Source organism: Epinephelus moara, chromosome 16, assembly GCF_006386435.1.
Source record: "Epinephelus moara isolate mb chromosome 16, YSFRI_EMoa_1.0, whole genome shotgun sequence".
NCBI classification, from domain to species: domain Eukaryota; kingdom Metazoa; phylum Chordata; class Actinopteri; order Perciformes; family Serranidae; genus Epinephelus; species Epinephelus moara.
Genome location: NC_065521.1, coordinates 1,414,467 through 1,433,439, shown reverse-complemented (window position 1 = coordinate 1,433,439; position 18,973 = coordinate 1,414,467). Strand labels below are relative to the sequence as shown.

General features: G+C 42.3%; 2 protein-coding genes across 3 annotated transcripts in view; both read left to right on the top strand.

Annotated features, from left to right (window-relative positions):
* The first annotated feature begins 3,270 nt into the window (after positions 1-3,270).
* On the top strand, positions 3,271-15,227 carry dnpep (aspartyl aminopeptidase). Of its 2 annotated transcripts, none has more exons than XM_050065751.1 (15): positions 3,271-3,404; positions 3,815-3,905; positions 8,074-8,162; positions 8,252-8,365; positions 8,652-8,777; positions 9,099-9,223; positions 9,378-9,462; positions 10,371-10,478; positions 11,304-11,381; positions 11,591-11,671; positions 11,780-11,940; positions 12,052-12,091; positions 12,169-12,270; positions 12,812-12,979; positions 14,907-15,227. In XM_050065751.1, exons 1-15 carry the CDS (start codon positions 3,399-3,401, stop codon positions 14,955-14,957), a joined length of 1,425 nt encoding a protein of 474 aa, XP_049921708.1. In that variant the 5' UTR covers positions 3,271-3,398; the 3' UTR covers positions 14,958-15,227. The 2 variants fall into 2 exon arrangements, with proteins under 2 accessions (XP_049921708.1, XP_049921707.1); XM_050065750.1 differs by lacking the exon at positions 3,271-3,404 and adding an exon at positions 3,411-3,541.
* A 1,976-nt stretch (positions 15,228-17,203) lies between these two features.
* LOC126403467 (receptor-type tyrosine-protein phosphatase-like N) overlaps positions 17,204-18,973 on the top strand; it is a 39,508-nt gene continuing 37,738 nt past the window's right edge. Inside the window, exon 1 of the mRNA XM_050066149.1 lies at positions 17,204-17,395. Within this exon, the coding sequence (XP_049922106.1) occupies positions 17,317-17,395 (79 nt within the window). The 5' untranslated portion in view covers positions 17,204-17,316. The remainder of the gene's footprint in view (positions 17,396-18,973) is intronic.

Genomic DNA, 18,973 nt, shown 5'->3' with positions numbered 1-18,973 from the left:
TCCTGCCTCTTTGTTGTTTTTTTGTCTCTTTGTAGTCGTTTTGTGTTTCTTTATCATCATTTTCTATTTTTTTGGAGTTGTTTTGTGTCTCTTTGTAGCCATTTCCTGCCTCTTTGTTGTTGTTGTTTTGTGTATCTTTGTAACCATTTCCTGCCTCTTTGTTGTTGTTTTGTGTATCTTTGTAGCCATTTTGTGCTTCTTTGTCATCATTTTGTTGTGTATCTTTGTGTTAGTTTGTGTCCCTTCGTAGCTTTGTGTCACTTTGTCGTTGTCTTTTTTGTATCTTTCTTGTTGTTTGTGTCTCTTTGTAGTTGATTTGTGTATCGTCATCATTGTTTTGTGTTTCCTCTCTTTGTAGTAATTTTGTGTGTTTTTGCAGTTTTGTGTCTCATTGTAGATGTTTTATGTATCTGTGGGTCTTTCTTCTTCTTTAGTATCACTTTGTGTAGTTCTTTGGTCGTGTTGTGTCTCCTTGCAGTTGCTTTGCATTTCCTTGTGCTCCTTTTGTGTCTCTTCCTGGTCGGTACGTCGCCTGTGCAATAGGGCCCGTCCAGTAATGTTTGTGTGGTGAGCAGTGGTCTGTAGAGGACTGGCAATAAAAGGAAAGCAAACCAAGAAAAGCTACACTGATCATTGAAAGCTTACATGTTAATGGATTCCCTAAATGTGGAATTCACCTCTGTGTTGTCTCTTTGCATCTCTGTTTGGTCCCACCAGGGTGAGAGATAGTGCTGCATGTGTATACATGTTTAGTGCAGAGACCACTGGGACCAGATCAAAGGTCCTGGTGTGTGCTGCTCCCATTCACACCATTATAACTACAGAACAGTACTGGTGTACTGGGACAAATTCCCACACAGTCACATCCCAGTTTGTTTGACACTTTCTGCTGCAGCCTGTTGCTCACATCTATTAATAGAGTGTGTGTGTGTGTGTGTGTGTGTGTGTGTGTGTGTGTGTGTGTGTGTGTGTGTGTGTGTGTGTGTGTGTGTGTGTGTGTGCTCATCCCTCTGGGCTACCNTGTGTGTGTGTGTGTGTGTGTGTGTGTGTGTGTGTGTGTGTGTGTGTGTGTTCATCCCTCTGGGCTTCCTCAGGAGCAGGAGAGACGCTGCGAGCTGACAGCTGATATAAACATATCTTCATCGTTTTCAGACTCTCTCCTCCTCCTCCTCCTCCTCCTCCTCCTCCTCCTCCTCCTCCCTGGCTGTTCAGGTCTATATAAGGCTGGTTCCTGTGGAGAGACAGTGATGAATGGCAGCATCAGGGAAATAAAGAGTTAACTAACATGAGTCATGACAGACAGAGAGAGGTGTTTGGATACAAATATGAAATAGAAAAATCAGAGAGGTTTCAACATGAGAAGCATAATATGACCTTCATCAAAGACTGCTCATCACTGGTACCACAAAACTTGATAAGAAATGTCCCACAAATTGTAACAAATAAAAAAAGATTAAGAAAATTATTTAAAAAAAAATAGCGAAAAAAGAAAAAATCTATGGACAAACAATACTATAATAATTATTATTACACTTCATTGAATTATTAGAATTTAATATATTTTTAAAATATTTTTTTAAAAGGAAAAAAGATTTAAAAAACTAGGAAAAAAGAAAAAAGCAAGAGAAAACTACATTTTTAATCATATTATTATCATTTTTATTACAATTTAAAATCATGTTACAGAATTATTAGAATTTTTCATATTTTGAGCTAATTTTCTTGTTTTTAATTTGCTCCTTTTTACTCATTTCTTGCGAATCTTTGGGGTCATTTCTTTGTGGCCTTTTTGCATCTCTCTGTGGTTGGTGGTGGGGATTTGAAACTTTGAGCGGATCGGTGCAATTTCTTTCAAAAACACTGGAAAGAAGGCAACGAGCAACTTGGTAAGAAATGTCCCACAAATTGTAAAAAACAAACAAACAAAACAACAACAAAAAAAAGTTGATTTAGAAAATGATCTTTTCTATCTTGTCACAACTTGTCTCGTCGTTTCTTAACTTGACTTGTCTTGTTGTGTTGTGTCTTTACTTGTTTCATCTCGTTTGTCTGGTCTCGTCTCGTTTTTCTCTTCTCATTTCTCTCGTCTCGTCTTGTCGGTCTGGTCTCATCTTGTCTCGTCTCGTTTGTCTCGTCTTGTCTCGTTTGTCTCGTCTCATCTTGTCTCGTCTCGTTTGTCTCGTCTTGTCTCGTTTGTCTGGTCTTGTCTCGTTTCTCTCGTTTGTCTGGTCTCGTGCCATTTGCCTGGTCTCGTCTCGTTTGTCTTGTCTCGTCTTGTCTCGTTTGTCTCTTCTTGTTTCTCTCGTCTCGTCTTGTTGGTCTGGTCTCATCTTGTCTCGTTTGTCTGGTCTCATCTTGTCTGGTCTCGTTTGTCTGGTCTCGTTTGTCTGGTCTCGTTTCGTCTCCTTTGTCTCATCTCGTCTTGTCTCGTCTCGATTTTCTCATCTCGTCTTGTTTGTCTCGTCTCGTCTCATCTTGTTTTTGTCTTGTCTCTTTTTGTTTGTCTCGTCTCGTCTCATCTGTCTCATCTCGTTTGGTCTGGTGTGGTCTCGTCATGTCTTGCCTTTCCTTCAATGTGTAAGTTGTTTTGTATGTACGGATTATGACACATTTAACATTAGACACATTGACTTGACTTATCTCAACTTGTCTTGTTGTATCACGTCTCATTTGTCTCGTTTGTCTCATTTTCGTCTTGTCTGGTTTGTCTCATCTGGTCTTGTCTCGTCTCATCTGTCTCGTCTCGTTTGGTCTGGTCTGGTCTCGTCATGTCTTGCCTTTCCTTTAATGTGTAAATTGTTTTATATGTACGGATTACACATTAACTTGACTTATCTCAACTTGTCTTGTTGTGTCTTTACTTGTCTCGTCTCGTCTCATTTGTCTCGTCTCGTCTTCGTCTTGTTTGTCTCGTCTCGTCTTCGTCTCGTTTGTCTTGTCTCGTCGTGTTGTGTCTTGCCTTTAATTGTAAGTTGTTTTATATGTACAGATTACACATGAACACCAGTGTTGTCAAACTGCTCAAATAAATAATACTGTGACCAAATCCATGTCCATATGTGTGAACACGCTGTTGTTACAGCCATACCCCGTCTCTTCAACATGTTATAGACTCTGTTGATCCTGGAAAACACATTTGATACCCATGGCCATGAGTCATCAGAAACAATAACGACATTAATAAACATAATAAGCAGATTAAAACAAAAGAAACATTTTCTGAACTATGTGTGTGGGCCTGTGAGGAATCTAACAGCTGTAATTGCACCGCCTGTCCGCTGGGTGTCGCTGTGGCGCTGTGTCCGTTCAGACACTGACTCCTTCTGTCCCTGCTGGTCCGTGTCTGCCTGTCACCACCGAGCCGCCGCTCCGGAGTCCAGAGTTTGAAAGTGCAGTTAATGCAGGTGAGAGCCATAAAAATGATTACTGTGTCCGCGGCATGTGGAGGTGCTGCTCCCTCTCTGAGAGCTGCTTTGACTTTGGCCAGCAGAGGAAGAGGAGCGAAGAAGGAGAGGCACAGAGCTCGAGCTGTCCCCTGCAGGTTAGCTAGCAGCCGTTAGCTAAGCGCCGGTGCGTCCGTTATCGGACACGCTCTGGATTTTGCCATATAATTTCATTTAATGACACATTTAGGCGGCAAGATATTTGTTACTTTACTGCTTTAACAGTGCTGGTCGGTATTAAGTTGTTTATATGTTTGAGTTATGGAGCAGCAGAGCGAGACAGGCTGAAATCTCGCTATAAGTGCCCGAAGTAGTAGCTGCTAGCTGTTAGCTGTTAGCTTTCCTCAGCTGTTTCTCTTTTCTTTCTCCAGTGTTTGAGGATGAAGAGCTCCAAAGAGGCCGTGCAGTCCGCAGCCAAAGAGTTCCTGCAGTTTGTCAACAGAGGAGTGTCTCCGTATCACGGTAACGTTTGTGCCTTAGTACTCTATTACAACATAAATATCGGCTGTCCTGTGGGAGAAGTACTCGCATACTTTACTGCAGTAAAAGTACTGACACCACTCTGTGACAGTACTCAACTACAAGTTAAAGTCCTGCATTTAGATATACTTAAGTAAAAGTATGTAATCAGTAACGTGTACTCACAGTATGGCGCAGGAAGTTGTTTTTCTAGTCACCATCACCAAATCTATTTAAAGAGGCAACAGATAGGATTTATTTCTTTTAGCTTGGCGCCACCTAGCGTCAGCAGTGTTGCTCGCACTGTGGCAACGACCAAACTGAGCGTGGGGATCAGAGATAATGAATAAAATGTAGGCTGTAAAGCCACCAGTATACCTCTATGTATATGCAGAATGAAAAGGTGTGTGGACACTCTACTAAATAAATGAGTAAAGAGACCGAGCAACAATTATCAGCTTCATCAGGCTGCCGTAGAATGGCAACCAGGATGTCAGCCGACCAACACTCGCTACCCGCTCCCTGGTTGCGGCGATTTGCGATGCTGGCCAGCTAGGAATGAACTAGCAGCCAGTACAGTCCAGTCCTCTCTGGTCTAGCTAACATTTAGCCGTGTTACTTACTGATCCATTAGAAAGAAAGCTAGCTGGACATGGGTTTTGAAGCCTCTTTGGTCACGGAGCTCCCTCCATCTCTTGAACGCCTGACTGAGGTTTACTCTTGTTTTTCCTCTTCTTTTATCACTCTCCTTTTTGCTCTTCTTTGCCTCCTCACACAGAGGAGCTCCTTTTCTTTTGCTAGGCCGTTTTTCACTTGTCTCCAAACTTTGTCCGTCTGCCATTGTGCTCGTGACTCAACTATCTTATGCCCAACTCCTCATAAGGACCAGCTCCAGTCCCTGATTGGCTGACCGACCAGTTTCACAATACATGACGCGTTTCCTGCCGTAAAGCAGATTTTTTCCGTCTCGTCTCGTCTCGTCTTCTCATGTCTTGACGTGTCTTGTCTTGACTTATCTTGTTGTGTTGTGTCTTTACTTGTCTTGTGTTGTCTGGTCTCATTTAATCTCATCTCGTCTCGTCTTGTCGTGTCGTGTCGTGTCTTGACGTGTCTTGTTGTGTTGTGTCTTTACTTGTCTTGTCTTGTCTGGTCTGGTCTCGTTTTGTCTCGTATCGTCTCGTCATGTCGTGTTGTGTCTTTACTTGTCTGGTCTTGTCTGGTTTTGTCTCGTCTCATATCGTCTCGTCATGTCGTGTCCTGTCTTGACGTGTCTTGTCTCGCCTTATCTTGTTGTGTTGTGTCTTTACTTGTCTTGTCTTGTCTGGTCTCATTTCGTCTCGTCTCGTCGTGTCGTGTCGTGTCGTGTCGTTCTTGACGTGTCTTGTTGTGTTGTGTCTTTACTTGTCTTGTCTTGTCTGGTCTGGTCTCGTTTTGTCTCGTATCGTCTCGTCATGTCGTGTTGTGTCTTTACTTGTCTGGTCTTGTCTTGTCTGGTTTCGTCTCATCTCGTCTCATATCGTCTCGTCATGTCGTGTCCTGTCTTGACGTGTCTTGTCTCGCCTTATCTTGTTGTGTTGTGTCTTTACTTGTCTTGTCTTGTCTGGTCTCATTTCGTCTCGTCTCGTCGTGTCGTGTCGTGTCGTGTCGTGTCTTGACATGTCTTGTTGTGTTGTGTCTTGTCTTGTCTTGTCTTGTCTTGTCTTGTCTGGTTTTGTCTCGTCTCGTCTCATATCGTCTCGTCATGTCGTGTCCTGTCTTGACGTGTCTTGTCTCGCCTTATCTTGTTGTGTTGTGTCTTTACTTGTCTTGTCTGGTCTCATTTCGTCTCGTCTCGTCGTGTCATGTCGTATCGTGTCGTGTCTTGACGTGTCTTGTCTGGTCTGGTCTGGTCTGGTCTGAAGTGTTTCCTGCTGTAAAGCAGATTTTTTCCGCAAAAATTCATCCCCGGTGGCAGAAGCTTATTGCAAAGATTGCACAGCCACTAAGTAACCTATGGAAACGCTGATAGTCTGATTTGACTGTGGACACTACCCTGTGCAACCCACATTATTTTCATCATGATATATTTAGGAAAAGATGCTGTCTGTTGCCTCTGTAACTGGAGTCTGGTGGGTTTGGTGATGGTGATTTTGGGCTGTTTCTGGTTAAACAAACAGCTCTGTCTCTGTAGGGATCCTTTCATAATGTTGTCAGACACTTAGAGTAACAACCTGAGCCTGTCAGTGACAAAAACATTTTTTTTTGTGGATGTAAACTGACGATGCACAATTGCCCCAAGTGGTTACATTGCAGCCGGTTCGTTGAAGCGGGCTGCAGCGGTCTCACTCAGTCCTGGACCAGTTTGGAACATTTGATACATAAACAGGTTAATAGGTAACAGATTAGATGATCAGGTATGAAAGGATCCTGGAAAGACTCGGTTGTTCACCACGTTGTGAAAACTGTGTGAGCAAACAGTCAGTTGAAGAACATGTTTCTCAAGGCGCAGAATTTAGAGATTTCACCATCTACAATCCAAAATATCATCAAGAGATGCAGAAGTCTCTGCATGTAAGGAGCAAGACTGGAAATCAACTGTGAGCGTGTGCGAAGCATCGAGTCTGTGCCTCAGTTTGGTATTTAATATGTGGCGCTTTATTTCAGGGATCCAGTGTCTCCGTCTGATGTTGACTCCTGTCACAGTTTGTGCTCGTAGTGTCTTATTGGTTGTTCCAAGAAAATGCTTGGGCATAAACGCATCACCACAACTTTCCACAGTTTAAACTTCTGCTGACATCATCACACCCTGCTCAGTTTATACAATCTGAAATCAGCACTTCAGCAGGTCGTGTTCGATAAGAGAGAGATTTGATATGAAGTTCATCATCAAGTGTGAGAACAAAGAGATGTGCATGTGTCAGCGTTAAGAAGGCGGCAAGTGGAGACGCTGGTCATGTTAACAGACGACTTTGAGCTCCAGATAAGATAAAGTGTGTGCAGACGGAACAGATGTTTCATAATGTCTGCTACCTTTGCAGTTTGACCTCCGCCGCCCCACAGAGCGCGTCTTTAACGAGCATGACAGCAGCACGAAGGAAACTGTTAGTGTGCAGGAACGTCAGGTCAGGGATGGAAGAAAAACCCTGATGTGTTGTTTTAGGGTGAATTTTAGGGATTATTTTCAACATTTACAACATTTGTCTTCTTCAGATTTACTGTCAGTGCGCTGCGTAATTAATTTATATTAATATCAGCGATTAAAATGCTGTGCTCATAGAAAACTCTGCTACACATCACATCCAGCGCTTCCTAAACTAACAGCAGCCTCCACCTTTGAGGAGCTGTCGTGCTGCTGTGGGTGCAGCTGCAGCCTGTGAGAGACTTTCCCGAATGTTGCAGCTGCACACGGGCGAAAATAAGAGCTTGTCATTTGAAGCCGGAGTCAGTCGCGATCGCCATAGTTTGTCCGACCAATACCGAGCGGCGTCACTGAATGCGGCACACCAACTGACACACAACTGTCAATCATGATGTCAGAAAAACCCTCAACGACCTAAAACAACAGAAACCATCTTTCGGAAAAATTTCTTTGACATGTACTTTGAGTGTACAGCCGGTACTGCAGCCGGCCACCAGGGGGCGATCCAGATGTTTCGGCTTCACTTTCAGGGAGCGGTCATGTCGTCCATCTTTATTTTATTTATTTATTTGGGATTGTTACATTGCGATGCACGTTGCAAATAAATTGCGGGGGAATTTGAAAATTGTGAATATAGCTGGGACGCTGTTCTTGATTCTTGATGCTTTTCACATGACATCAGAGGAAATGGATTTAATTTGAGTCCGACTACAACTGGACTTTTAAAATCTACGTAAACATGTTCGTCCGGCTGAAATCGAACCAAACATACATACTGGGGCTTTAAGCTTGCAGCCCCACCTCAAAGTTCAGCAGCCAGTCAGTCTGAAAATATGGGAATAAGATTAAAATGTGACTGAGGAGATTCAAAGTGAGCATCCTCTGGTGTCAGGTGGCGCCCCAGTCTAGTGTTGAAGCCTCACAGACTCAGCCCTCCAGTCGCTGTTGAAAAGATGAAAGTCTTGAAAAACGATAACGAGGTTAAATTCATTTTATCACCACTCAGCCAGCTCCAGTGAGCACAAACGTTTCCTCTCCTCTTCGTCCCTGTAGTGGTGGAAGAATGCAAGCGGCGTCTGCTGCAGGCGGGCTTCATCGAGCTGAAGGAGACGGAGCAGTGGGACATCAGGCCGTCCAGCAAGGTCAGTGGAGGTCAACGGTCATCGAGGGGCGAGAAGGGTCATGTGAGCTGAAGTCATGATATATAACTCCTGTTCTCTGCTCCCTTCAGTACTTTGTGACCAGGAACTTCTCCAGCCTCATCGCCTTCGCTGTGGGCGGACGCTACCTGCCAGGAAACGGCTTCTCCATGATCGGCGCCCACACAGACAGCCCCTGCCTCCGGGTGAGAGCTCGCACACCTCCACCTGTCAGTCCTCATCTTCACCTTCCTCACAGCCCCAGAAAGCAGTCAGGATAGGAGAGAAGACACATATTTACAGTCAGCGTTAATCTTCCTGTCGCAGCACGCCGCGTCCTGTTTGTTGCGTTAGTCGCTGAAGAACGGCGGGAAGTGATTGTGTGTGATGCAACAAAGGAAAAATAGAAGTAAATGTTCTGAAATCTGAGAGAAGAGAGTTCAGCATCAAGCACAAGGAGCGCTGTGATGAGATGATGTGTTTGTGTTCCAGGTGAAGCCGAGGTCTAAGAGGACGAAGCAGGGCTGTCTGCAGGTCGGGGTGGAGTGCTACGGCGGTGGCATCTGGAACACTTGGTTCGACCGGGACCTGACCCTCGCTGGCCGCGTCATGGTCAAGGTACCGGGGTTGTTATCAGTATTTTATTATCAGGAGTATTTCTGTAGTTAGACCACGAGTATGCTGCTTTCACATCGTGCAAGACTGTTCTGCTAAGCAACAACCCCTGATCAGGACGCTCAGGGTGACGGTGAAGCTCATTCAGTGCTCGATATCAAACAGACGTCAGAATATAAAGTTATCTCGACGGCGTTCTCCAGGCAGCTGCCTCCGTGTCACTCCGACTCATCCTGGGTCTGTGTCTGCGGCAAGGAGCGCTCACTCTGCAGCTAAATCTGAGGACCAAAACATCCTCTCTTACTGAATGTTGTCCTCCTCCAGAACGAAGGCCGGCTGGTCCAGAGGCTGTTCCACGTGTCCAGGCCTCTGCTCAGGATCCCTCACCTGGCCATCCACCTGCAGAGAGACGTCAACGACTCCTTCGGCCCCAACAAGGAGAACCACCTGTCAGTGACAACACACTGCAGTTTGTTTCACATGTGTTAGACATGAAATGTTTTCCAGTGAACTTATCTGTGTCTGCTGGGATACGTGTTGTAGCTCAGTGTGACTGTGGAGTTTGTGTCAGCTCAGTTAAATGTGTGTGTGTTTGTGTGTCAGCGTGCCCATCATCGCCACCGTGGTCCAGGAGGAGCTGGAGACGGGCTGTGCGTCCTCCGGAGACGCTGCCTCTGCTGCCAACACGGTATTTTTATCATCTATCATTTTATCATTTTTATCTTTTTTTTAAAAATTGTAAATGTATTTATTGTCACATTTGTATATTTTTATTGTTTTTATTTATTTATTTACTTTTAAAGGCTTTACTACATTTTTTTATCACTATTACCATTTCTCTATTTTTTAATTTTTATCTTTATTTATTGTAAATATTTTTTTACAATTATTTTAATATTTATTATTTTAATTCAGCCTTTTTTATTTTTTTATTTTAATTTATTTTTTGTTGTCACTATTAAAACTTTTTTTTAAATTTTATCTTATTTATTATTTACATTATTATGTATTATTATTATTTTTATTTTAGTTTTTATTTATTTAAATCACTATTTAAGTCACTTAATTTTTTATTATCGCAGTTACCATGTCTCTATTTTTCATTTTTATCTTTATTTATTGTAAATATTATTTACAATTATTTTGATATTTATTATTTTAATTATTTTTTTATTTTATCTTATTTGTTATTTACATTATTTATGTATTTATTGTTATTTTTATTTTAGTTTTGATTTATTTAAATCACTAAGTCACTTAATTTCTATTATCACAATTACTCTCTATATTTTCATTTTTATCTTTATTTTATCTTTATTTATTGTAAAAATTTTTTTTATTATTTTTATTTTAATTCTTTTTTAATTCAGCCTTTTTTATTAAATTTTTTATCACTATTACAATTTCCCTTTTTATTAAATTTTATCTTTATCATTTTTATTTCGAAGTCTTAATTTTTATTGTCACTATCTCCATCTCTCCATTTATAGAGGTATTTATTTACATGTGTGTAATGTACTTGTCTGGAGAAGGGCATTAAACTAAGTGACTGATGTGTTCCCTGAAAATATCCATAAACCAAACCAAATGTTTCAGGCGGAGAAACACCACCCAGCTCTGGTGAAGGTGCTGTGTACAGAGCTGGGCATCAAGCCTGAAGACCTGCTGGACTTTGAGCTCTGTCTGGCCGACACTCAGCCTGCGGTGAGTCTGCACGTAAACCATTGACTTCCTGTCACCTGTGATAATCCACTGCAGCCCCTGAAGCAGCAGCGATCTGTCTTGACCAGCAGAGTGTCGTATATTAATGAATGATGCAAAAACACAGAGTCCACTTGTGTTTTAATCGTTTATTTAATGAATAACTGTGGAGGATTAGATTTAAAATGTGAAGTTCAAAGTACCATATTTTCCTGTAAAGCGTGATGTTTAAAGCACATTTTTTACCTCTACATTGTGGGTTTAAAGCAAAATGTTTCACTCTAAAATATTTAATTTAATGCAAAATATTTCCCTCTAATCAGTGACATTTAAAGCACAATATTTCACTGTGTAATATGAAATTTAATATAGAATATTTCACTGTAAAGCCCAATATTTCCCTCTAAAATGTGACATTTAATGCACAATATTTATTTTTTAAATGTAAAATTAAGTGCACATTATGTATTTGTAAAATTAAATGCACAATATTTATGTTTTAAATGTAAAATCAAATGCACAGTATTTCCCTCTTATAAGTGTAAAGCGCAATATTTCACTCTAAATGTTAACTTAAATGCATGATATTCCCCTCTTAAATGTTAACTTAAATGCATGATATTCCCCTCTTAAATGTTAACTTAAATGCACAATATTTCTTTTTTAAATGTAAAATCAAATGCACAGTATTTCCCTCTAAAATGTGAAATTAAATGCACATTATCACAGTATTTTACTGTAAAATGTGAAGCTTAAAGTAAATATATTTCCCTCTCAGACAAAGACTTTAACGCTGTGTCCTGTTCTTCTTCTCCTCTTCCTCTGCAGGCGTTGGGAGGTGTGTATGAGGAGTTCATTTACTCCCCTCGTCTGGACAACCTCCACAGCTGCTACTGCGCCCTGCAGGTCAGACTGCACCTTTCTCTTTGTTCATCAGAGCTTTCGTCTGTTTTCTTGTTTCAGCTTTCAGCCTCTGTTTTTATTGAAACTCTCAGCAGCAGTGTTACACATCTGAAACGTTTGTAGTTTGTAGTCGCTCCTAGCTTGACGTTTCAGAGTGAGGTTCTTCTCACACCCTCACTTCCTCCTTCCTGTCGCACTCTGTCGTCTCTCAGGGGCTGATGGAGTCGTGCTCTGGAGACTCTCTGGCCAGAGATCCCAACGTGCGCATGATCACGCTGTACGACAACGAAGAGGTGACGAAACACTGGAAATAAACACCTGTATGTTCTTTGTCTGAGTTCCTGTGACATCATGTTGTGTGTGTGTGTGTGTGTGTGTGTGTGTGTGTGTGTGTCCTGTAGGTGGGGTCAGAGAGCGCTCAGGGAGCTCAGTCCAACCTGACGGAGCTCATCCTCAGCCGCCTCGCCTCCTCCCCCTCCAACCTCACCGCCTTCCAGCAGGCTGCGCCGCTGTCCTTCATGATCAGCGCTGACATGGCGCACGCCGTGCACCCAAACTACCAGTCAGTGCCCACACACACACACACACACACACACACACACACACACACACAGTATCTGTTTTGTGTCTTTTCCAATTTTACAATCAAACGTATTGGTTTCCCTTCTCTCAGGGAGAAGCACGAGGAGAACCACCGTCCTTCTTTCCACAAGGTGAAAACATGAGTTCATTTATTCACTCGTTTACAAACGACAAAACACAAACACACAATATATTGTTTGTCTTTCAGGGCCCGGTGTTAAAGTTCAACAGCAACCAGCGCTACGCCACCACAGCTGTCACCGCCTCCGTGGTCAGAGAGGTCGCCAGCAGGGTCGGCGTGCCTCTGCAGGTACAGTGTGTGTGTGTGTGTGTGTGTGTGTGTGTGGGTTGTTATAGATGCATTGTTTGCAGACGGAGGCTCAGCAGCTCCTCATGTCTGTGTCTGTGTCTGTGTGTGTGTGTGTCTTGAGTCACTCGGCAGCGAGCACAGATCTCCTAGCAACGTGGCGAGCCGCTCCAGGGCGACGGCGAGAGGGAGAGGGAAGAATCCATGTGTGAAATAAAGACACAGGGACGAAAACAAGAGCAGTCAATCAAGTGTGATTATAAACAGAGGTGGAAATACATTTCTGTTTCCACGGCTGCGGAGGAGTCACGAAACAGATTGCCTCGCCGCCGCTGATAAGCTCAGCTGAGGTTTAATAACGGAGCAGCTCCAGCAAGTTACTGTAGAGTTTAACTTCCTGCAGATACTCTCAGTCATGTGGCGGCAGATTAAAGTTCATGTGCTCGCATGTGTTGTTGGGAAGCTGTCAGGGTGTGAACACTGCAGTTCCTCCTAATGGCCACTAGGAGGCAGACGCACTGACCTGTGACCCCTCCCCCTGCAGGACGTGATGGTGCGTAACGACAGCCCCTGTGGAACCACCATCGGCCCCATCCTGGCCGCCCGCCTCGGCGTCCCCGTGGTGGACATCGGCGCTCCGCAGCTGTCCATGCACTCCATCAGAGAGATGTGCTGCACCTCCAGCGTCCTGCAGAGCACCACCCTCTTCAAGGTAACGCACACGTCTCGTCTTTGTTCAGTCGAATGAAAACAAAACTCGTCCGAATCGACCAAAGAGTTGAATCAACACCTCTGACAGAGCGCCTGACACAATAACCACATTTTTGATTTTAAAGTCTCTGTAACGACAGGATTTGCTGTTTCTCCTGTTTTATTTCATCATAAACTGAATATATTTGACTTTCGATTGTGGTTTGGACAAAACTATTCATCACCGTCGGCTCCGGGAACTTGTGACCGACATTTTTTTGTATCTTTTAATATTTTCTACGTTAATCATTTAAGACATACGCAGGTTAACATGGCTCATTTTAAAGATACTGTCGCTGTTATTCCTTCAGCTTTTTAGCCCTCACACAGCTGTTTTCAGTTTCAGATCCTGAACGTGGGTGTTTTTAGGCGACCTGTCACTATTCTTCCAGCTTCTTTTTACCCCTGAGACATTGTTGTTTTTAATCAACCCATAGCTGTTTTTCCAGACTCTCAACATCGGTAAATTTTAGGGACCAGTTGCTGTTTTTCCTGCAGCTTTCCAGCCTCCAAACCCAGGTAATTTTTAGGGACTGGTCGCTGTATTTCCTGCAGCTTGTTAGCCCTTAAATGAGCCTTTTTTGTAGCATCCCTTGGCAGTTCATCCAGCCCCCAAACGTGGGTTAGTTTTTAGGGAACTTTAACTGGTTTTCCAGCGTCTTTTTACCCCTTAAGCATCTTTGTTTATAGCAACCAACAGCTGTTTTTCCAGCTGCTTTTCAGCCCCCAAACATTTTTTAGTAACCTTTCATTGTTTTTCTAGCAGGTTTTTATCCCTTAGACGTTGGGTGTTTTAGCAACCCATGGCAGTTTTTCCAGCGACTTTAAAGTCCCTAAAATTAGGTCATTTTTAGGGACTAGTTGATGTTTTTGCAGCAGCTTTTTAGCCCTTACATGAGGAGTTATTTTTGCAACCGGAGGCTATTTTTCAGGCAGCTTTTCAGCCCCCAAACCTGGGTAATTTTTTCGGAAACTATCACTGTTTTTCCAGCATATTCTTACCCTTTAAACACGGGGGTTTCTTATTAACCCCTGGCAATTTTCCAGGGATTTTTCAGCCCCCTAAATGTGGGTAATTTTTAGGGAACTGTCACTTTTCTTCCGGCGTCTTTTTACCCCTTTAACATAGGGTTGTTGTTTTGTTTTTTTAGCAACTCATGGCTGTTTTTCATGCAGCTTTCTAGCCCCCAAACCCAGGTAAATTTAGGCACCAGTTGCTGTTTTTCCTGTCATTTTTCTGTCATTGTTTTTCCAGCAGATTTTTATTCCTTAAACATTGGGGGTTGTAGCAACCCATGGCAGTTTGTCCAGCAGCTTTTCAGCCCCTAAACTTGGGTAATTTGTAGGGAATGGTCATTGTCTTTCCAGCAGCTTTTTCGGCACCGTACAAACATCAAGCGATTGTTTTTTTACTGAGACATCACTGCATTTCCACCGGAGGTTGTGCCCCCAAAGCTGGATATTTAAAGCCCAAACAACGTCTTTTTTTCAAACCATTATCAAATGTTTTTGTTCCTAAACTGAACCGCACGTCCACCACAGCGTTTGCTGATCGACAGCGACTGCTATATTCAAACATATTTCTTTAAATGGTTCCTGCAGATGTTTGAGGAAGGAAATGATCAGCGTGTTTCCTGACACTTTTGCATCACACGTTTTCTGCAGATGGAAATTCTTGTCACATCTCGTCAGGTCTCTGTGAGGGATTCACAGATCAAATACCGAGTGTGAATTTCTCCTGATGACACTCGACTTCTTTGGTTTTTGATTTTATTTATATGGTTTCATTCTCGCCCCTGAAGTTATTTTCTATTTTCTTTCCCTTTCACTCGTGTGTGTGTGTGTGTGTTTAAACGCTGCTCCTGCTTCCTGTCTGCTTCCTCCTGCAGGGCTTCTTCGAGTTGTTCCCCACAGTGAGGAGCGTGCTGGTCGTCGACTAGAGCTGAGAGGAAGCAGAACTGATGGAGACAAAGGGCGTCACTGTCAACATGTGATGACCTCACACACATGATGCAGAGACAACATCAGAACATGTGTCAGTTCGGACACACGCTCATGTTGAGAATGACAAACTGATCTTGATGACGTTGCACTGACGGGCCGCAGGACGCTGTGATCCTCCTCCCAATAAATAGAATCACATAAACAAGCACTTGTTGATCTTTGTATGAAATTGTTTAGAAAAGAATAAAACATTTAAATCTCTCCCAGCTGTGTCTCCTCCTTCTGTCTGTTGATAAGTTTCCTCCTGCAGGAGAAGCTGCTGTAATTTAATTCCACCTCCTCAGTCTTAGTGAAACGCAGTCAGATGTGCGGCGCTGCCAAGTGTCTGGACGGGTATTTGGCAGAGAGACGGACCTCTGATCCACGTCATGATGCAGCGAGCGAGCCAGGAGGCCGGACACGGGAACTCCTCCACACTGCAAGAAGTGCAGCGTCCACACAGTCCAGCAGACTCTGAGCTTTATCAGCTGATTCATCAGAGAGAGACAGAGAGAGAGAGACAGAGAGATGATGGGCTGAAACAAGAAGCAGCTGCTTGAAATAAATTAATGTCCTGAAATGTGACAAATAATTGACTTTGCTGCAGTAAATACAAACTGCTGGGTCAGAGTCGAGGCTGTCAGAGGTGTTGATCAAACTGTTTTAATAAAACGGCTATAATCTATCTTGTAATAATAAAATAATAAACTTTATTTATAAAACACTTCTGATACAAGAAGTGCAGCACAAAGTCAGTAAACAAAAAGCAAGCAATACTTTATTTTATCGCACATTTCCTTCCAGGTGGAAACAGTGTGATGCTCAAAGTGTGAGGCAGCAGCCACAGACACAAAGCAAAGCCAGTAACCGACCGTTAGAAAATCAGATCCATTAAAACTAAGAATTAAACCTCATGAAATAATAAAATGAAGAATAAAGCAGTGAAAGACACAAAGACGTGACTCAGAACTGAGAAGAAGATTTTGTTAAAGTTGAATAAGGTAAACCAATAACAGTAAAATTGAATCAAATTACGTTAAATAAAAAACAACAAAATAAGATGAAATGAAATAAGATTAAATAAAAATAAAATAGGATAAAGTTAAATAAGATTAAATAAAGTAAGATAAAATAACTAAAATAAGATTAAATAAAAATAGATTAAGATTAAATAAAATAAGATTAAATAAAAATGAAATAGGATAAAATGAAATAAGATTAAAAAAATAAAGTAAGATAAAATAAGATTAAATAAAAATAAGATTAGATAAAATAAAGTAAGATCAAATAAAATAAAATAAGATTAAATAATAAAATAAGATTAAGTGAAAATAAAATAAAATAAGATTAAATAAAAATAAAATAAGATTAAGTGAAAATAAAATAAGATAAAATAAAAATAAAGTAAGATAAAATAAAATAAGATTAGATAAAATAAAAATAGATAAAAAAAAAACATTGAATAGAAATAAGATTAGATTAGATAAAATAAAATAAGATTAAATAAAATTAAATTCAACTAAATAAAATAATATGATATAACATAATTTAATATAATATAATATAGAATAAGATGAAATAAGATAAGATATTAAAAAATACAGTAAAAGCAAACAGTAGTTATGATATTCAAACCAAACTCCTGCAACGTGCAGCTGAAAGGACAGAATGTCATAATTACTGCAAAACAAGACACAAAATCAAACCACATGGCAACAGCATCTCATCTTGTTCCTGTTGCTAAAACTGGTCAACTTTGTTGCCATCAACAAGTTCCAACCACATCATGTGATCAGGTTTTGGACCTTGTGCACTTGTGTGTCGGGATCAGCTGCAGACTGACTTGGCAGAGATGGCCGCCATCTTGTTTTCACATGGCTCAGTGTAGTGTGCGCTCACTGCCACTAGATGGCGCACACGCGCGTCCACGAACGAGGACAACAGGAGTTCAGTAGGATGAAGTGTGAGGTCGAGTAAACCCAGAATGTGACGTCATCACATGAGGTCACAGGGTCTCACTGATGATAGTTGTGTACAGTGTGTGTGTGTGTGTGTGTGTGTGTGTGTGTGTGTGTGTGTGTTTGAGTCCTGAGCAGCTTTTGATTTGCTCAGCTTCAGTCTGTTACACTTCTTACAGTGTGGCGCCTCCTGTGGACCTGTTCTAACCAACCACCTCTCTCTCTCTCTCTCACACACNACACACACACACACTTCCTCAGCAGCGGCAGCATCATCAGCAGCAGCCTCTCCTCAGAGATGGAGAGCTGGTAGAAGAAGCGCAGCAGCAGCGTCGCTCCGGTGGATGTTGGATGTACCATGAGGTCTCCGCGGCTCTGGGCAGCTCTGTGCCTCCTCCTCACCGCCTCGTGCCGGCTCTGCGCGGCCGCCCGACACGGTAAGCCCCGGCATCAGAGGCTTTGATGGGCGGCGTGAATCACGACTTCCCCGGTGACACCGTGTTCCTATAGTAACTGTGGGACTCAGCGGCGAGTTTGGAGCGAGCTCCGAGCACTTTGTGTCACTCTGTGTGTCACAGCTGTGAGTGTCACGAGCTGTGGAGCTGCTCCTGTCTCCTGCCAGGGTTAGTGTGTGATGTGTGTGTGAGTTCATCTGTGCAGGAAACTCGGCTGTTAACCCTTCATGTGCAGGAGGAAACCATTTCTTTCTACTGTTTCACTCAGCCTCTCTGATATATTATATATATATGTGTGTGTGTGTGTGTGTGTGTGTGTGTGTGTGTGTGAGCTTCATGTGTGCTGCATTTCCTGCCTCACATCTGTTTACACCGCCGCTAAATTGCGTCACTGACGCAAATGCTGTGACCGTGGGTCAGCTCGGATGTGTCTGGCTGCACGAGTGATTCATTCTGTTGCTCAGTCTGTAACGACAACACAGAGAGAGACACAGGGACACAGGGACAGAAGGACACAGGGACAGAAGGACAGAGAGACACAGGGACAGAGGGACACAGGGACACAGGGACACAGGGACAGAAGGACACAGTGACAGAGGGACACAGGGACAGACAGGATGTTTGATCCATAATATAACTAATAATTGACCACAAAGAGACAGAAAACAACAAGAGAAAGGTAGAAGACACAGAGCAGGTGAATGCACCATGAAGCAGCACTAAAGTCAGTGTAGTTACAGTTCCTATATACACACTGTAGGACTGTTGGTGGCAACAACAGCACTAACAGTATGATGTAGACACAGTCACACACTGTTGAGATGAGTCTCTAGAATATTCTGCCCGTATTAAATCCATTCAGAAATTTAATTTACTCCAATGAGAGTATGATCAGCTGATGAGTGTTCACCTGCTGCAGAGTCACACACATGCTGCGTCCCTGTAAGAACATCATGAGGATCATCTCAGGTGTTAGATTACTGCTGTAACTTCATTACTCACCTCCCCAGTCGGGCTGAGCTTTAATGGTTCCCATGGCGATCAGCGTCTTAATCAGTGTTCAAGTGCTGCGTTTGTGGTTTTGTTTTGTCACCTGTTAGCTGCTGGAGGGAACTGAAAGAGACAAAACATGACATCAAAGAGACAAAACATGACATCAAAGAGACACGAAGAGACAAATAAGCCGTCATAAAGACACAAGATGAACTCAGAGACACAAAAAGATACAAAAGACACACAATTACCACAAAGTGACATAAAATACCTTAAAGAGACACAAATCAACACAAAGAGAAACAAAATGGCCAAAAACACAAAAATTACCACAAGGAGACACAAACAGACAAAACTACCACCAATAGGCACAACTGAAATTTAACACAAACAGACAGAAAAAGACACACAAGTACCGTAAAGACAAAAAAAATAACTTAAAGAGACACAAAATTTTTCAAAGGGACACAAAAAGACACAAAAGTACCACATAGAAAAACAAAAGACACAAAAGTACCACAAAAAGACACAAAAGACACAAAAGTACCACAAAAAGACACAAAAGTA

Bases quoted from the DNA above. Each gene is read 5' to 3' on its own strand.
- dnpep (XM_050065750.1), top strand. From the start codon at position 3,440: ATGTGGAGGTGCTGCTCCCTCTCTGAGAGCTGCTTTGACTTTGGCCAG. The intron at 3,542-3,814 runs GTTAGCTAGCAG...TTCTTTCTCCAG, and splicing joins GCTCGAGCTGTCCCCTGCAG to TGTTTGAGGATGAAGAGCTC. The intron at 8,366-8,651 runs GTGAGAGCTCGC...TTTGTGTTCCAG, and splicing joins CAGACAGCCCCTGCCTCCGG to GTGAAGCCGAGGTCTAAGAG.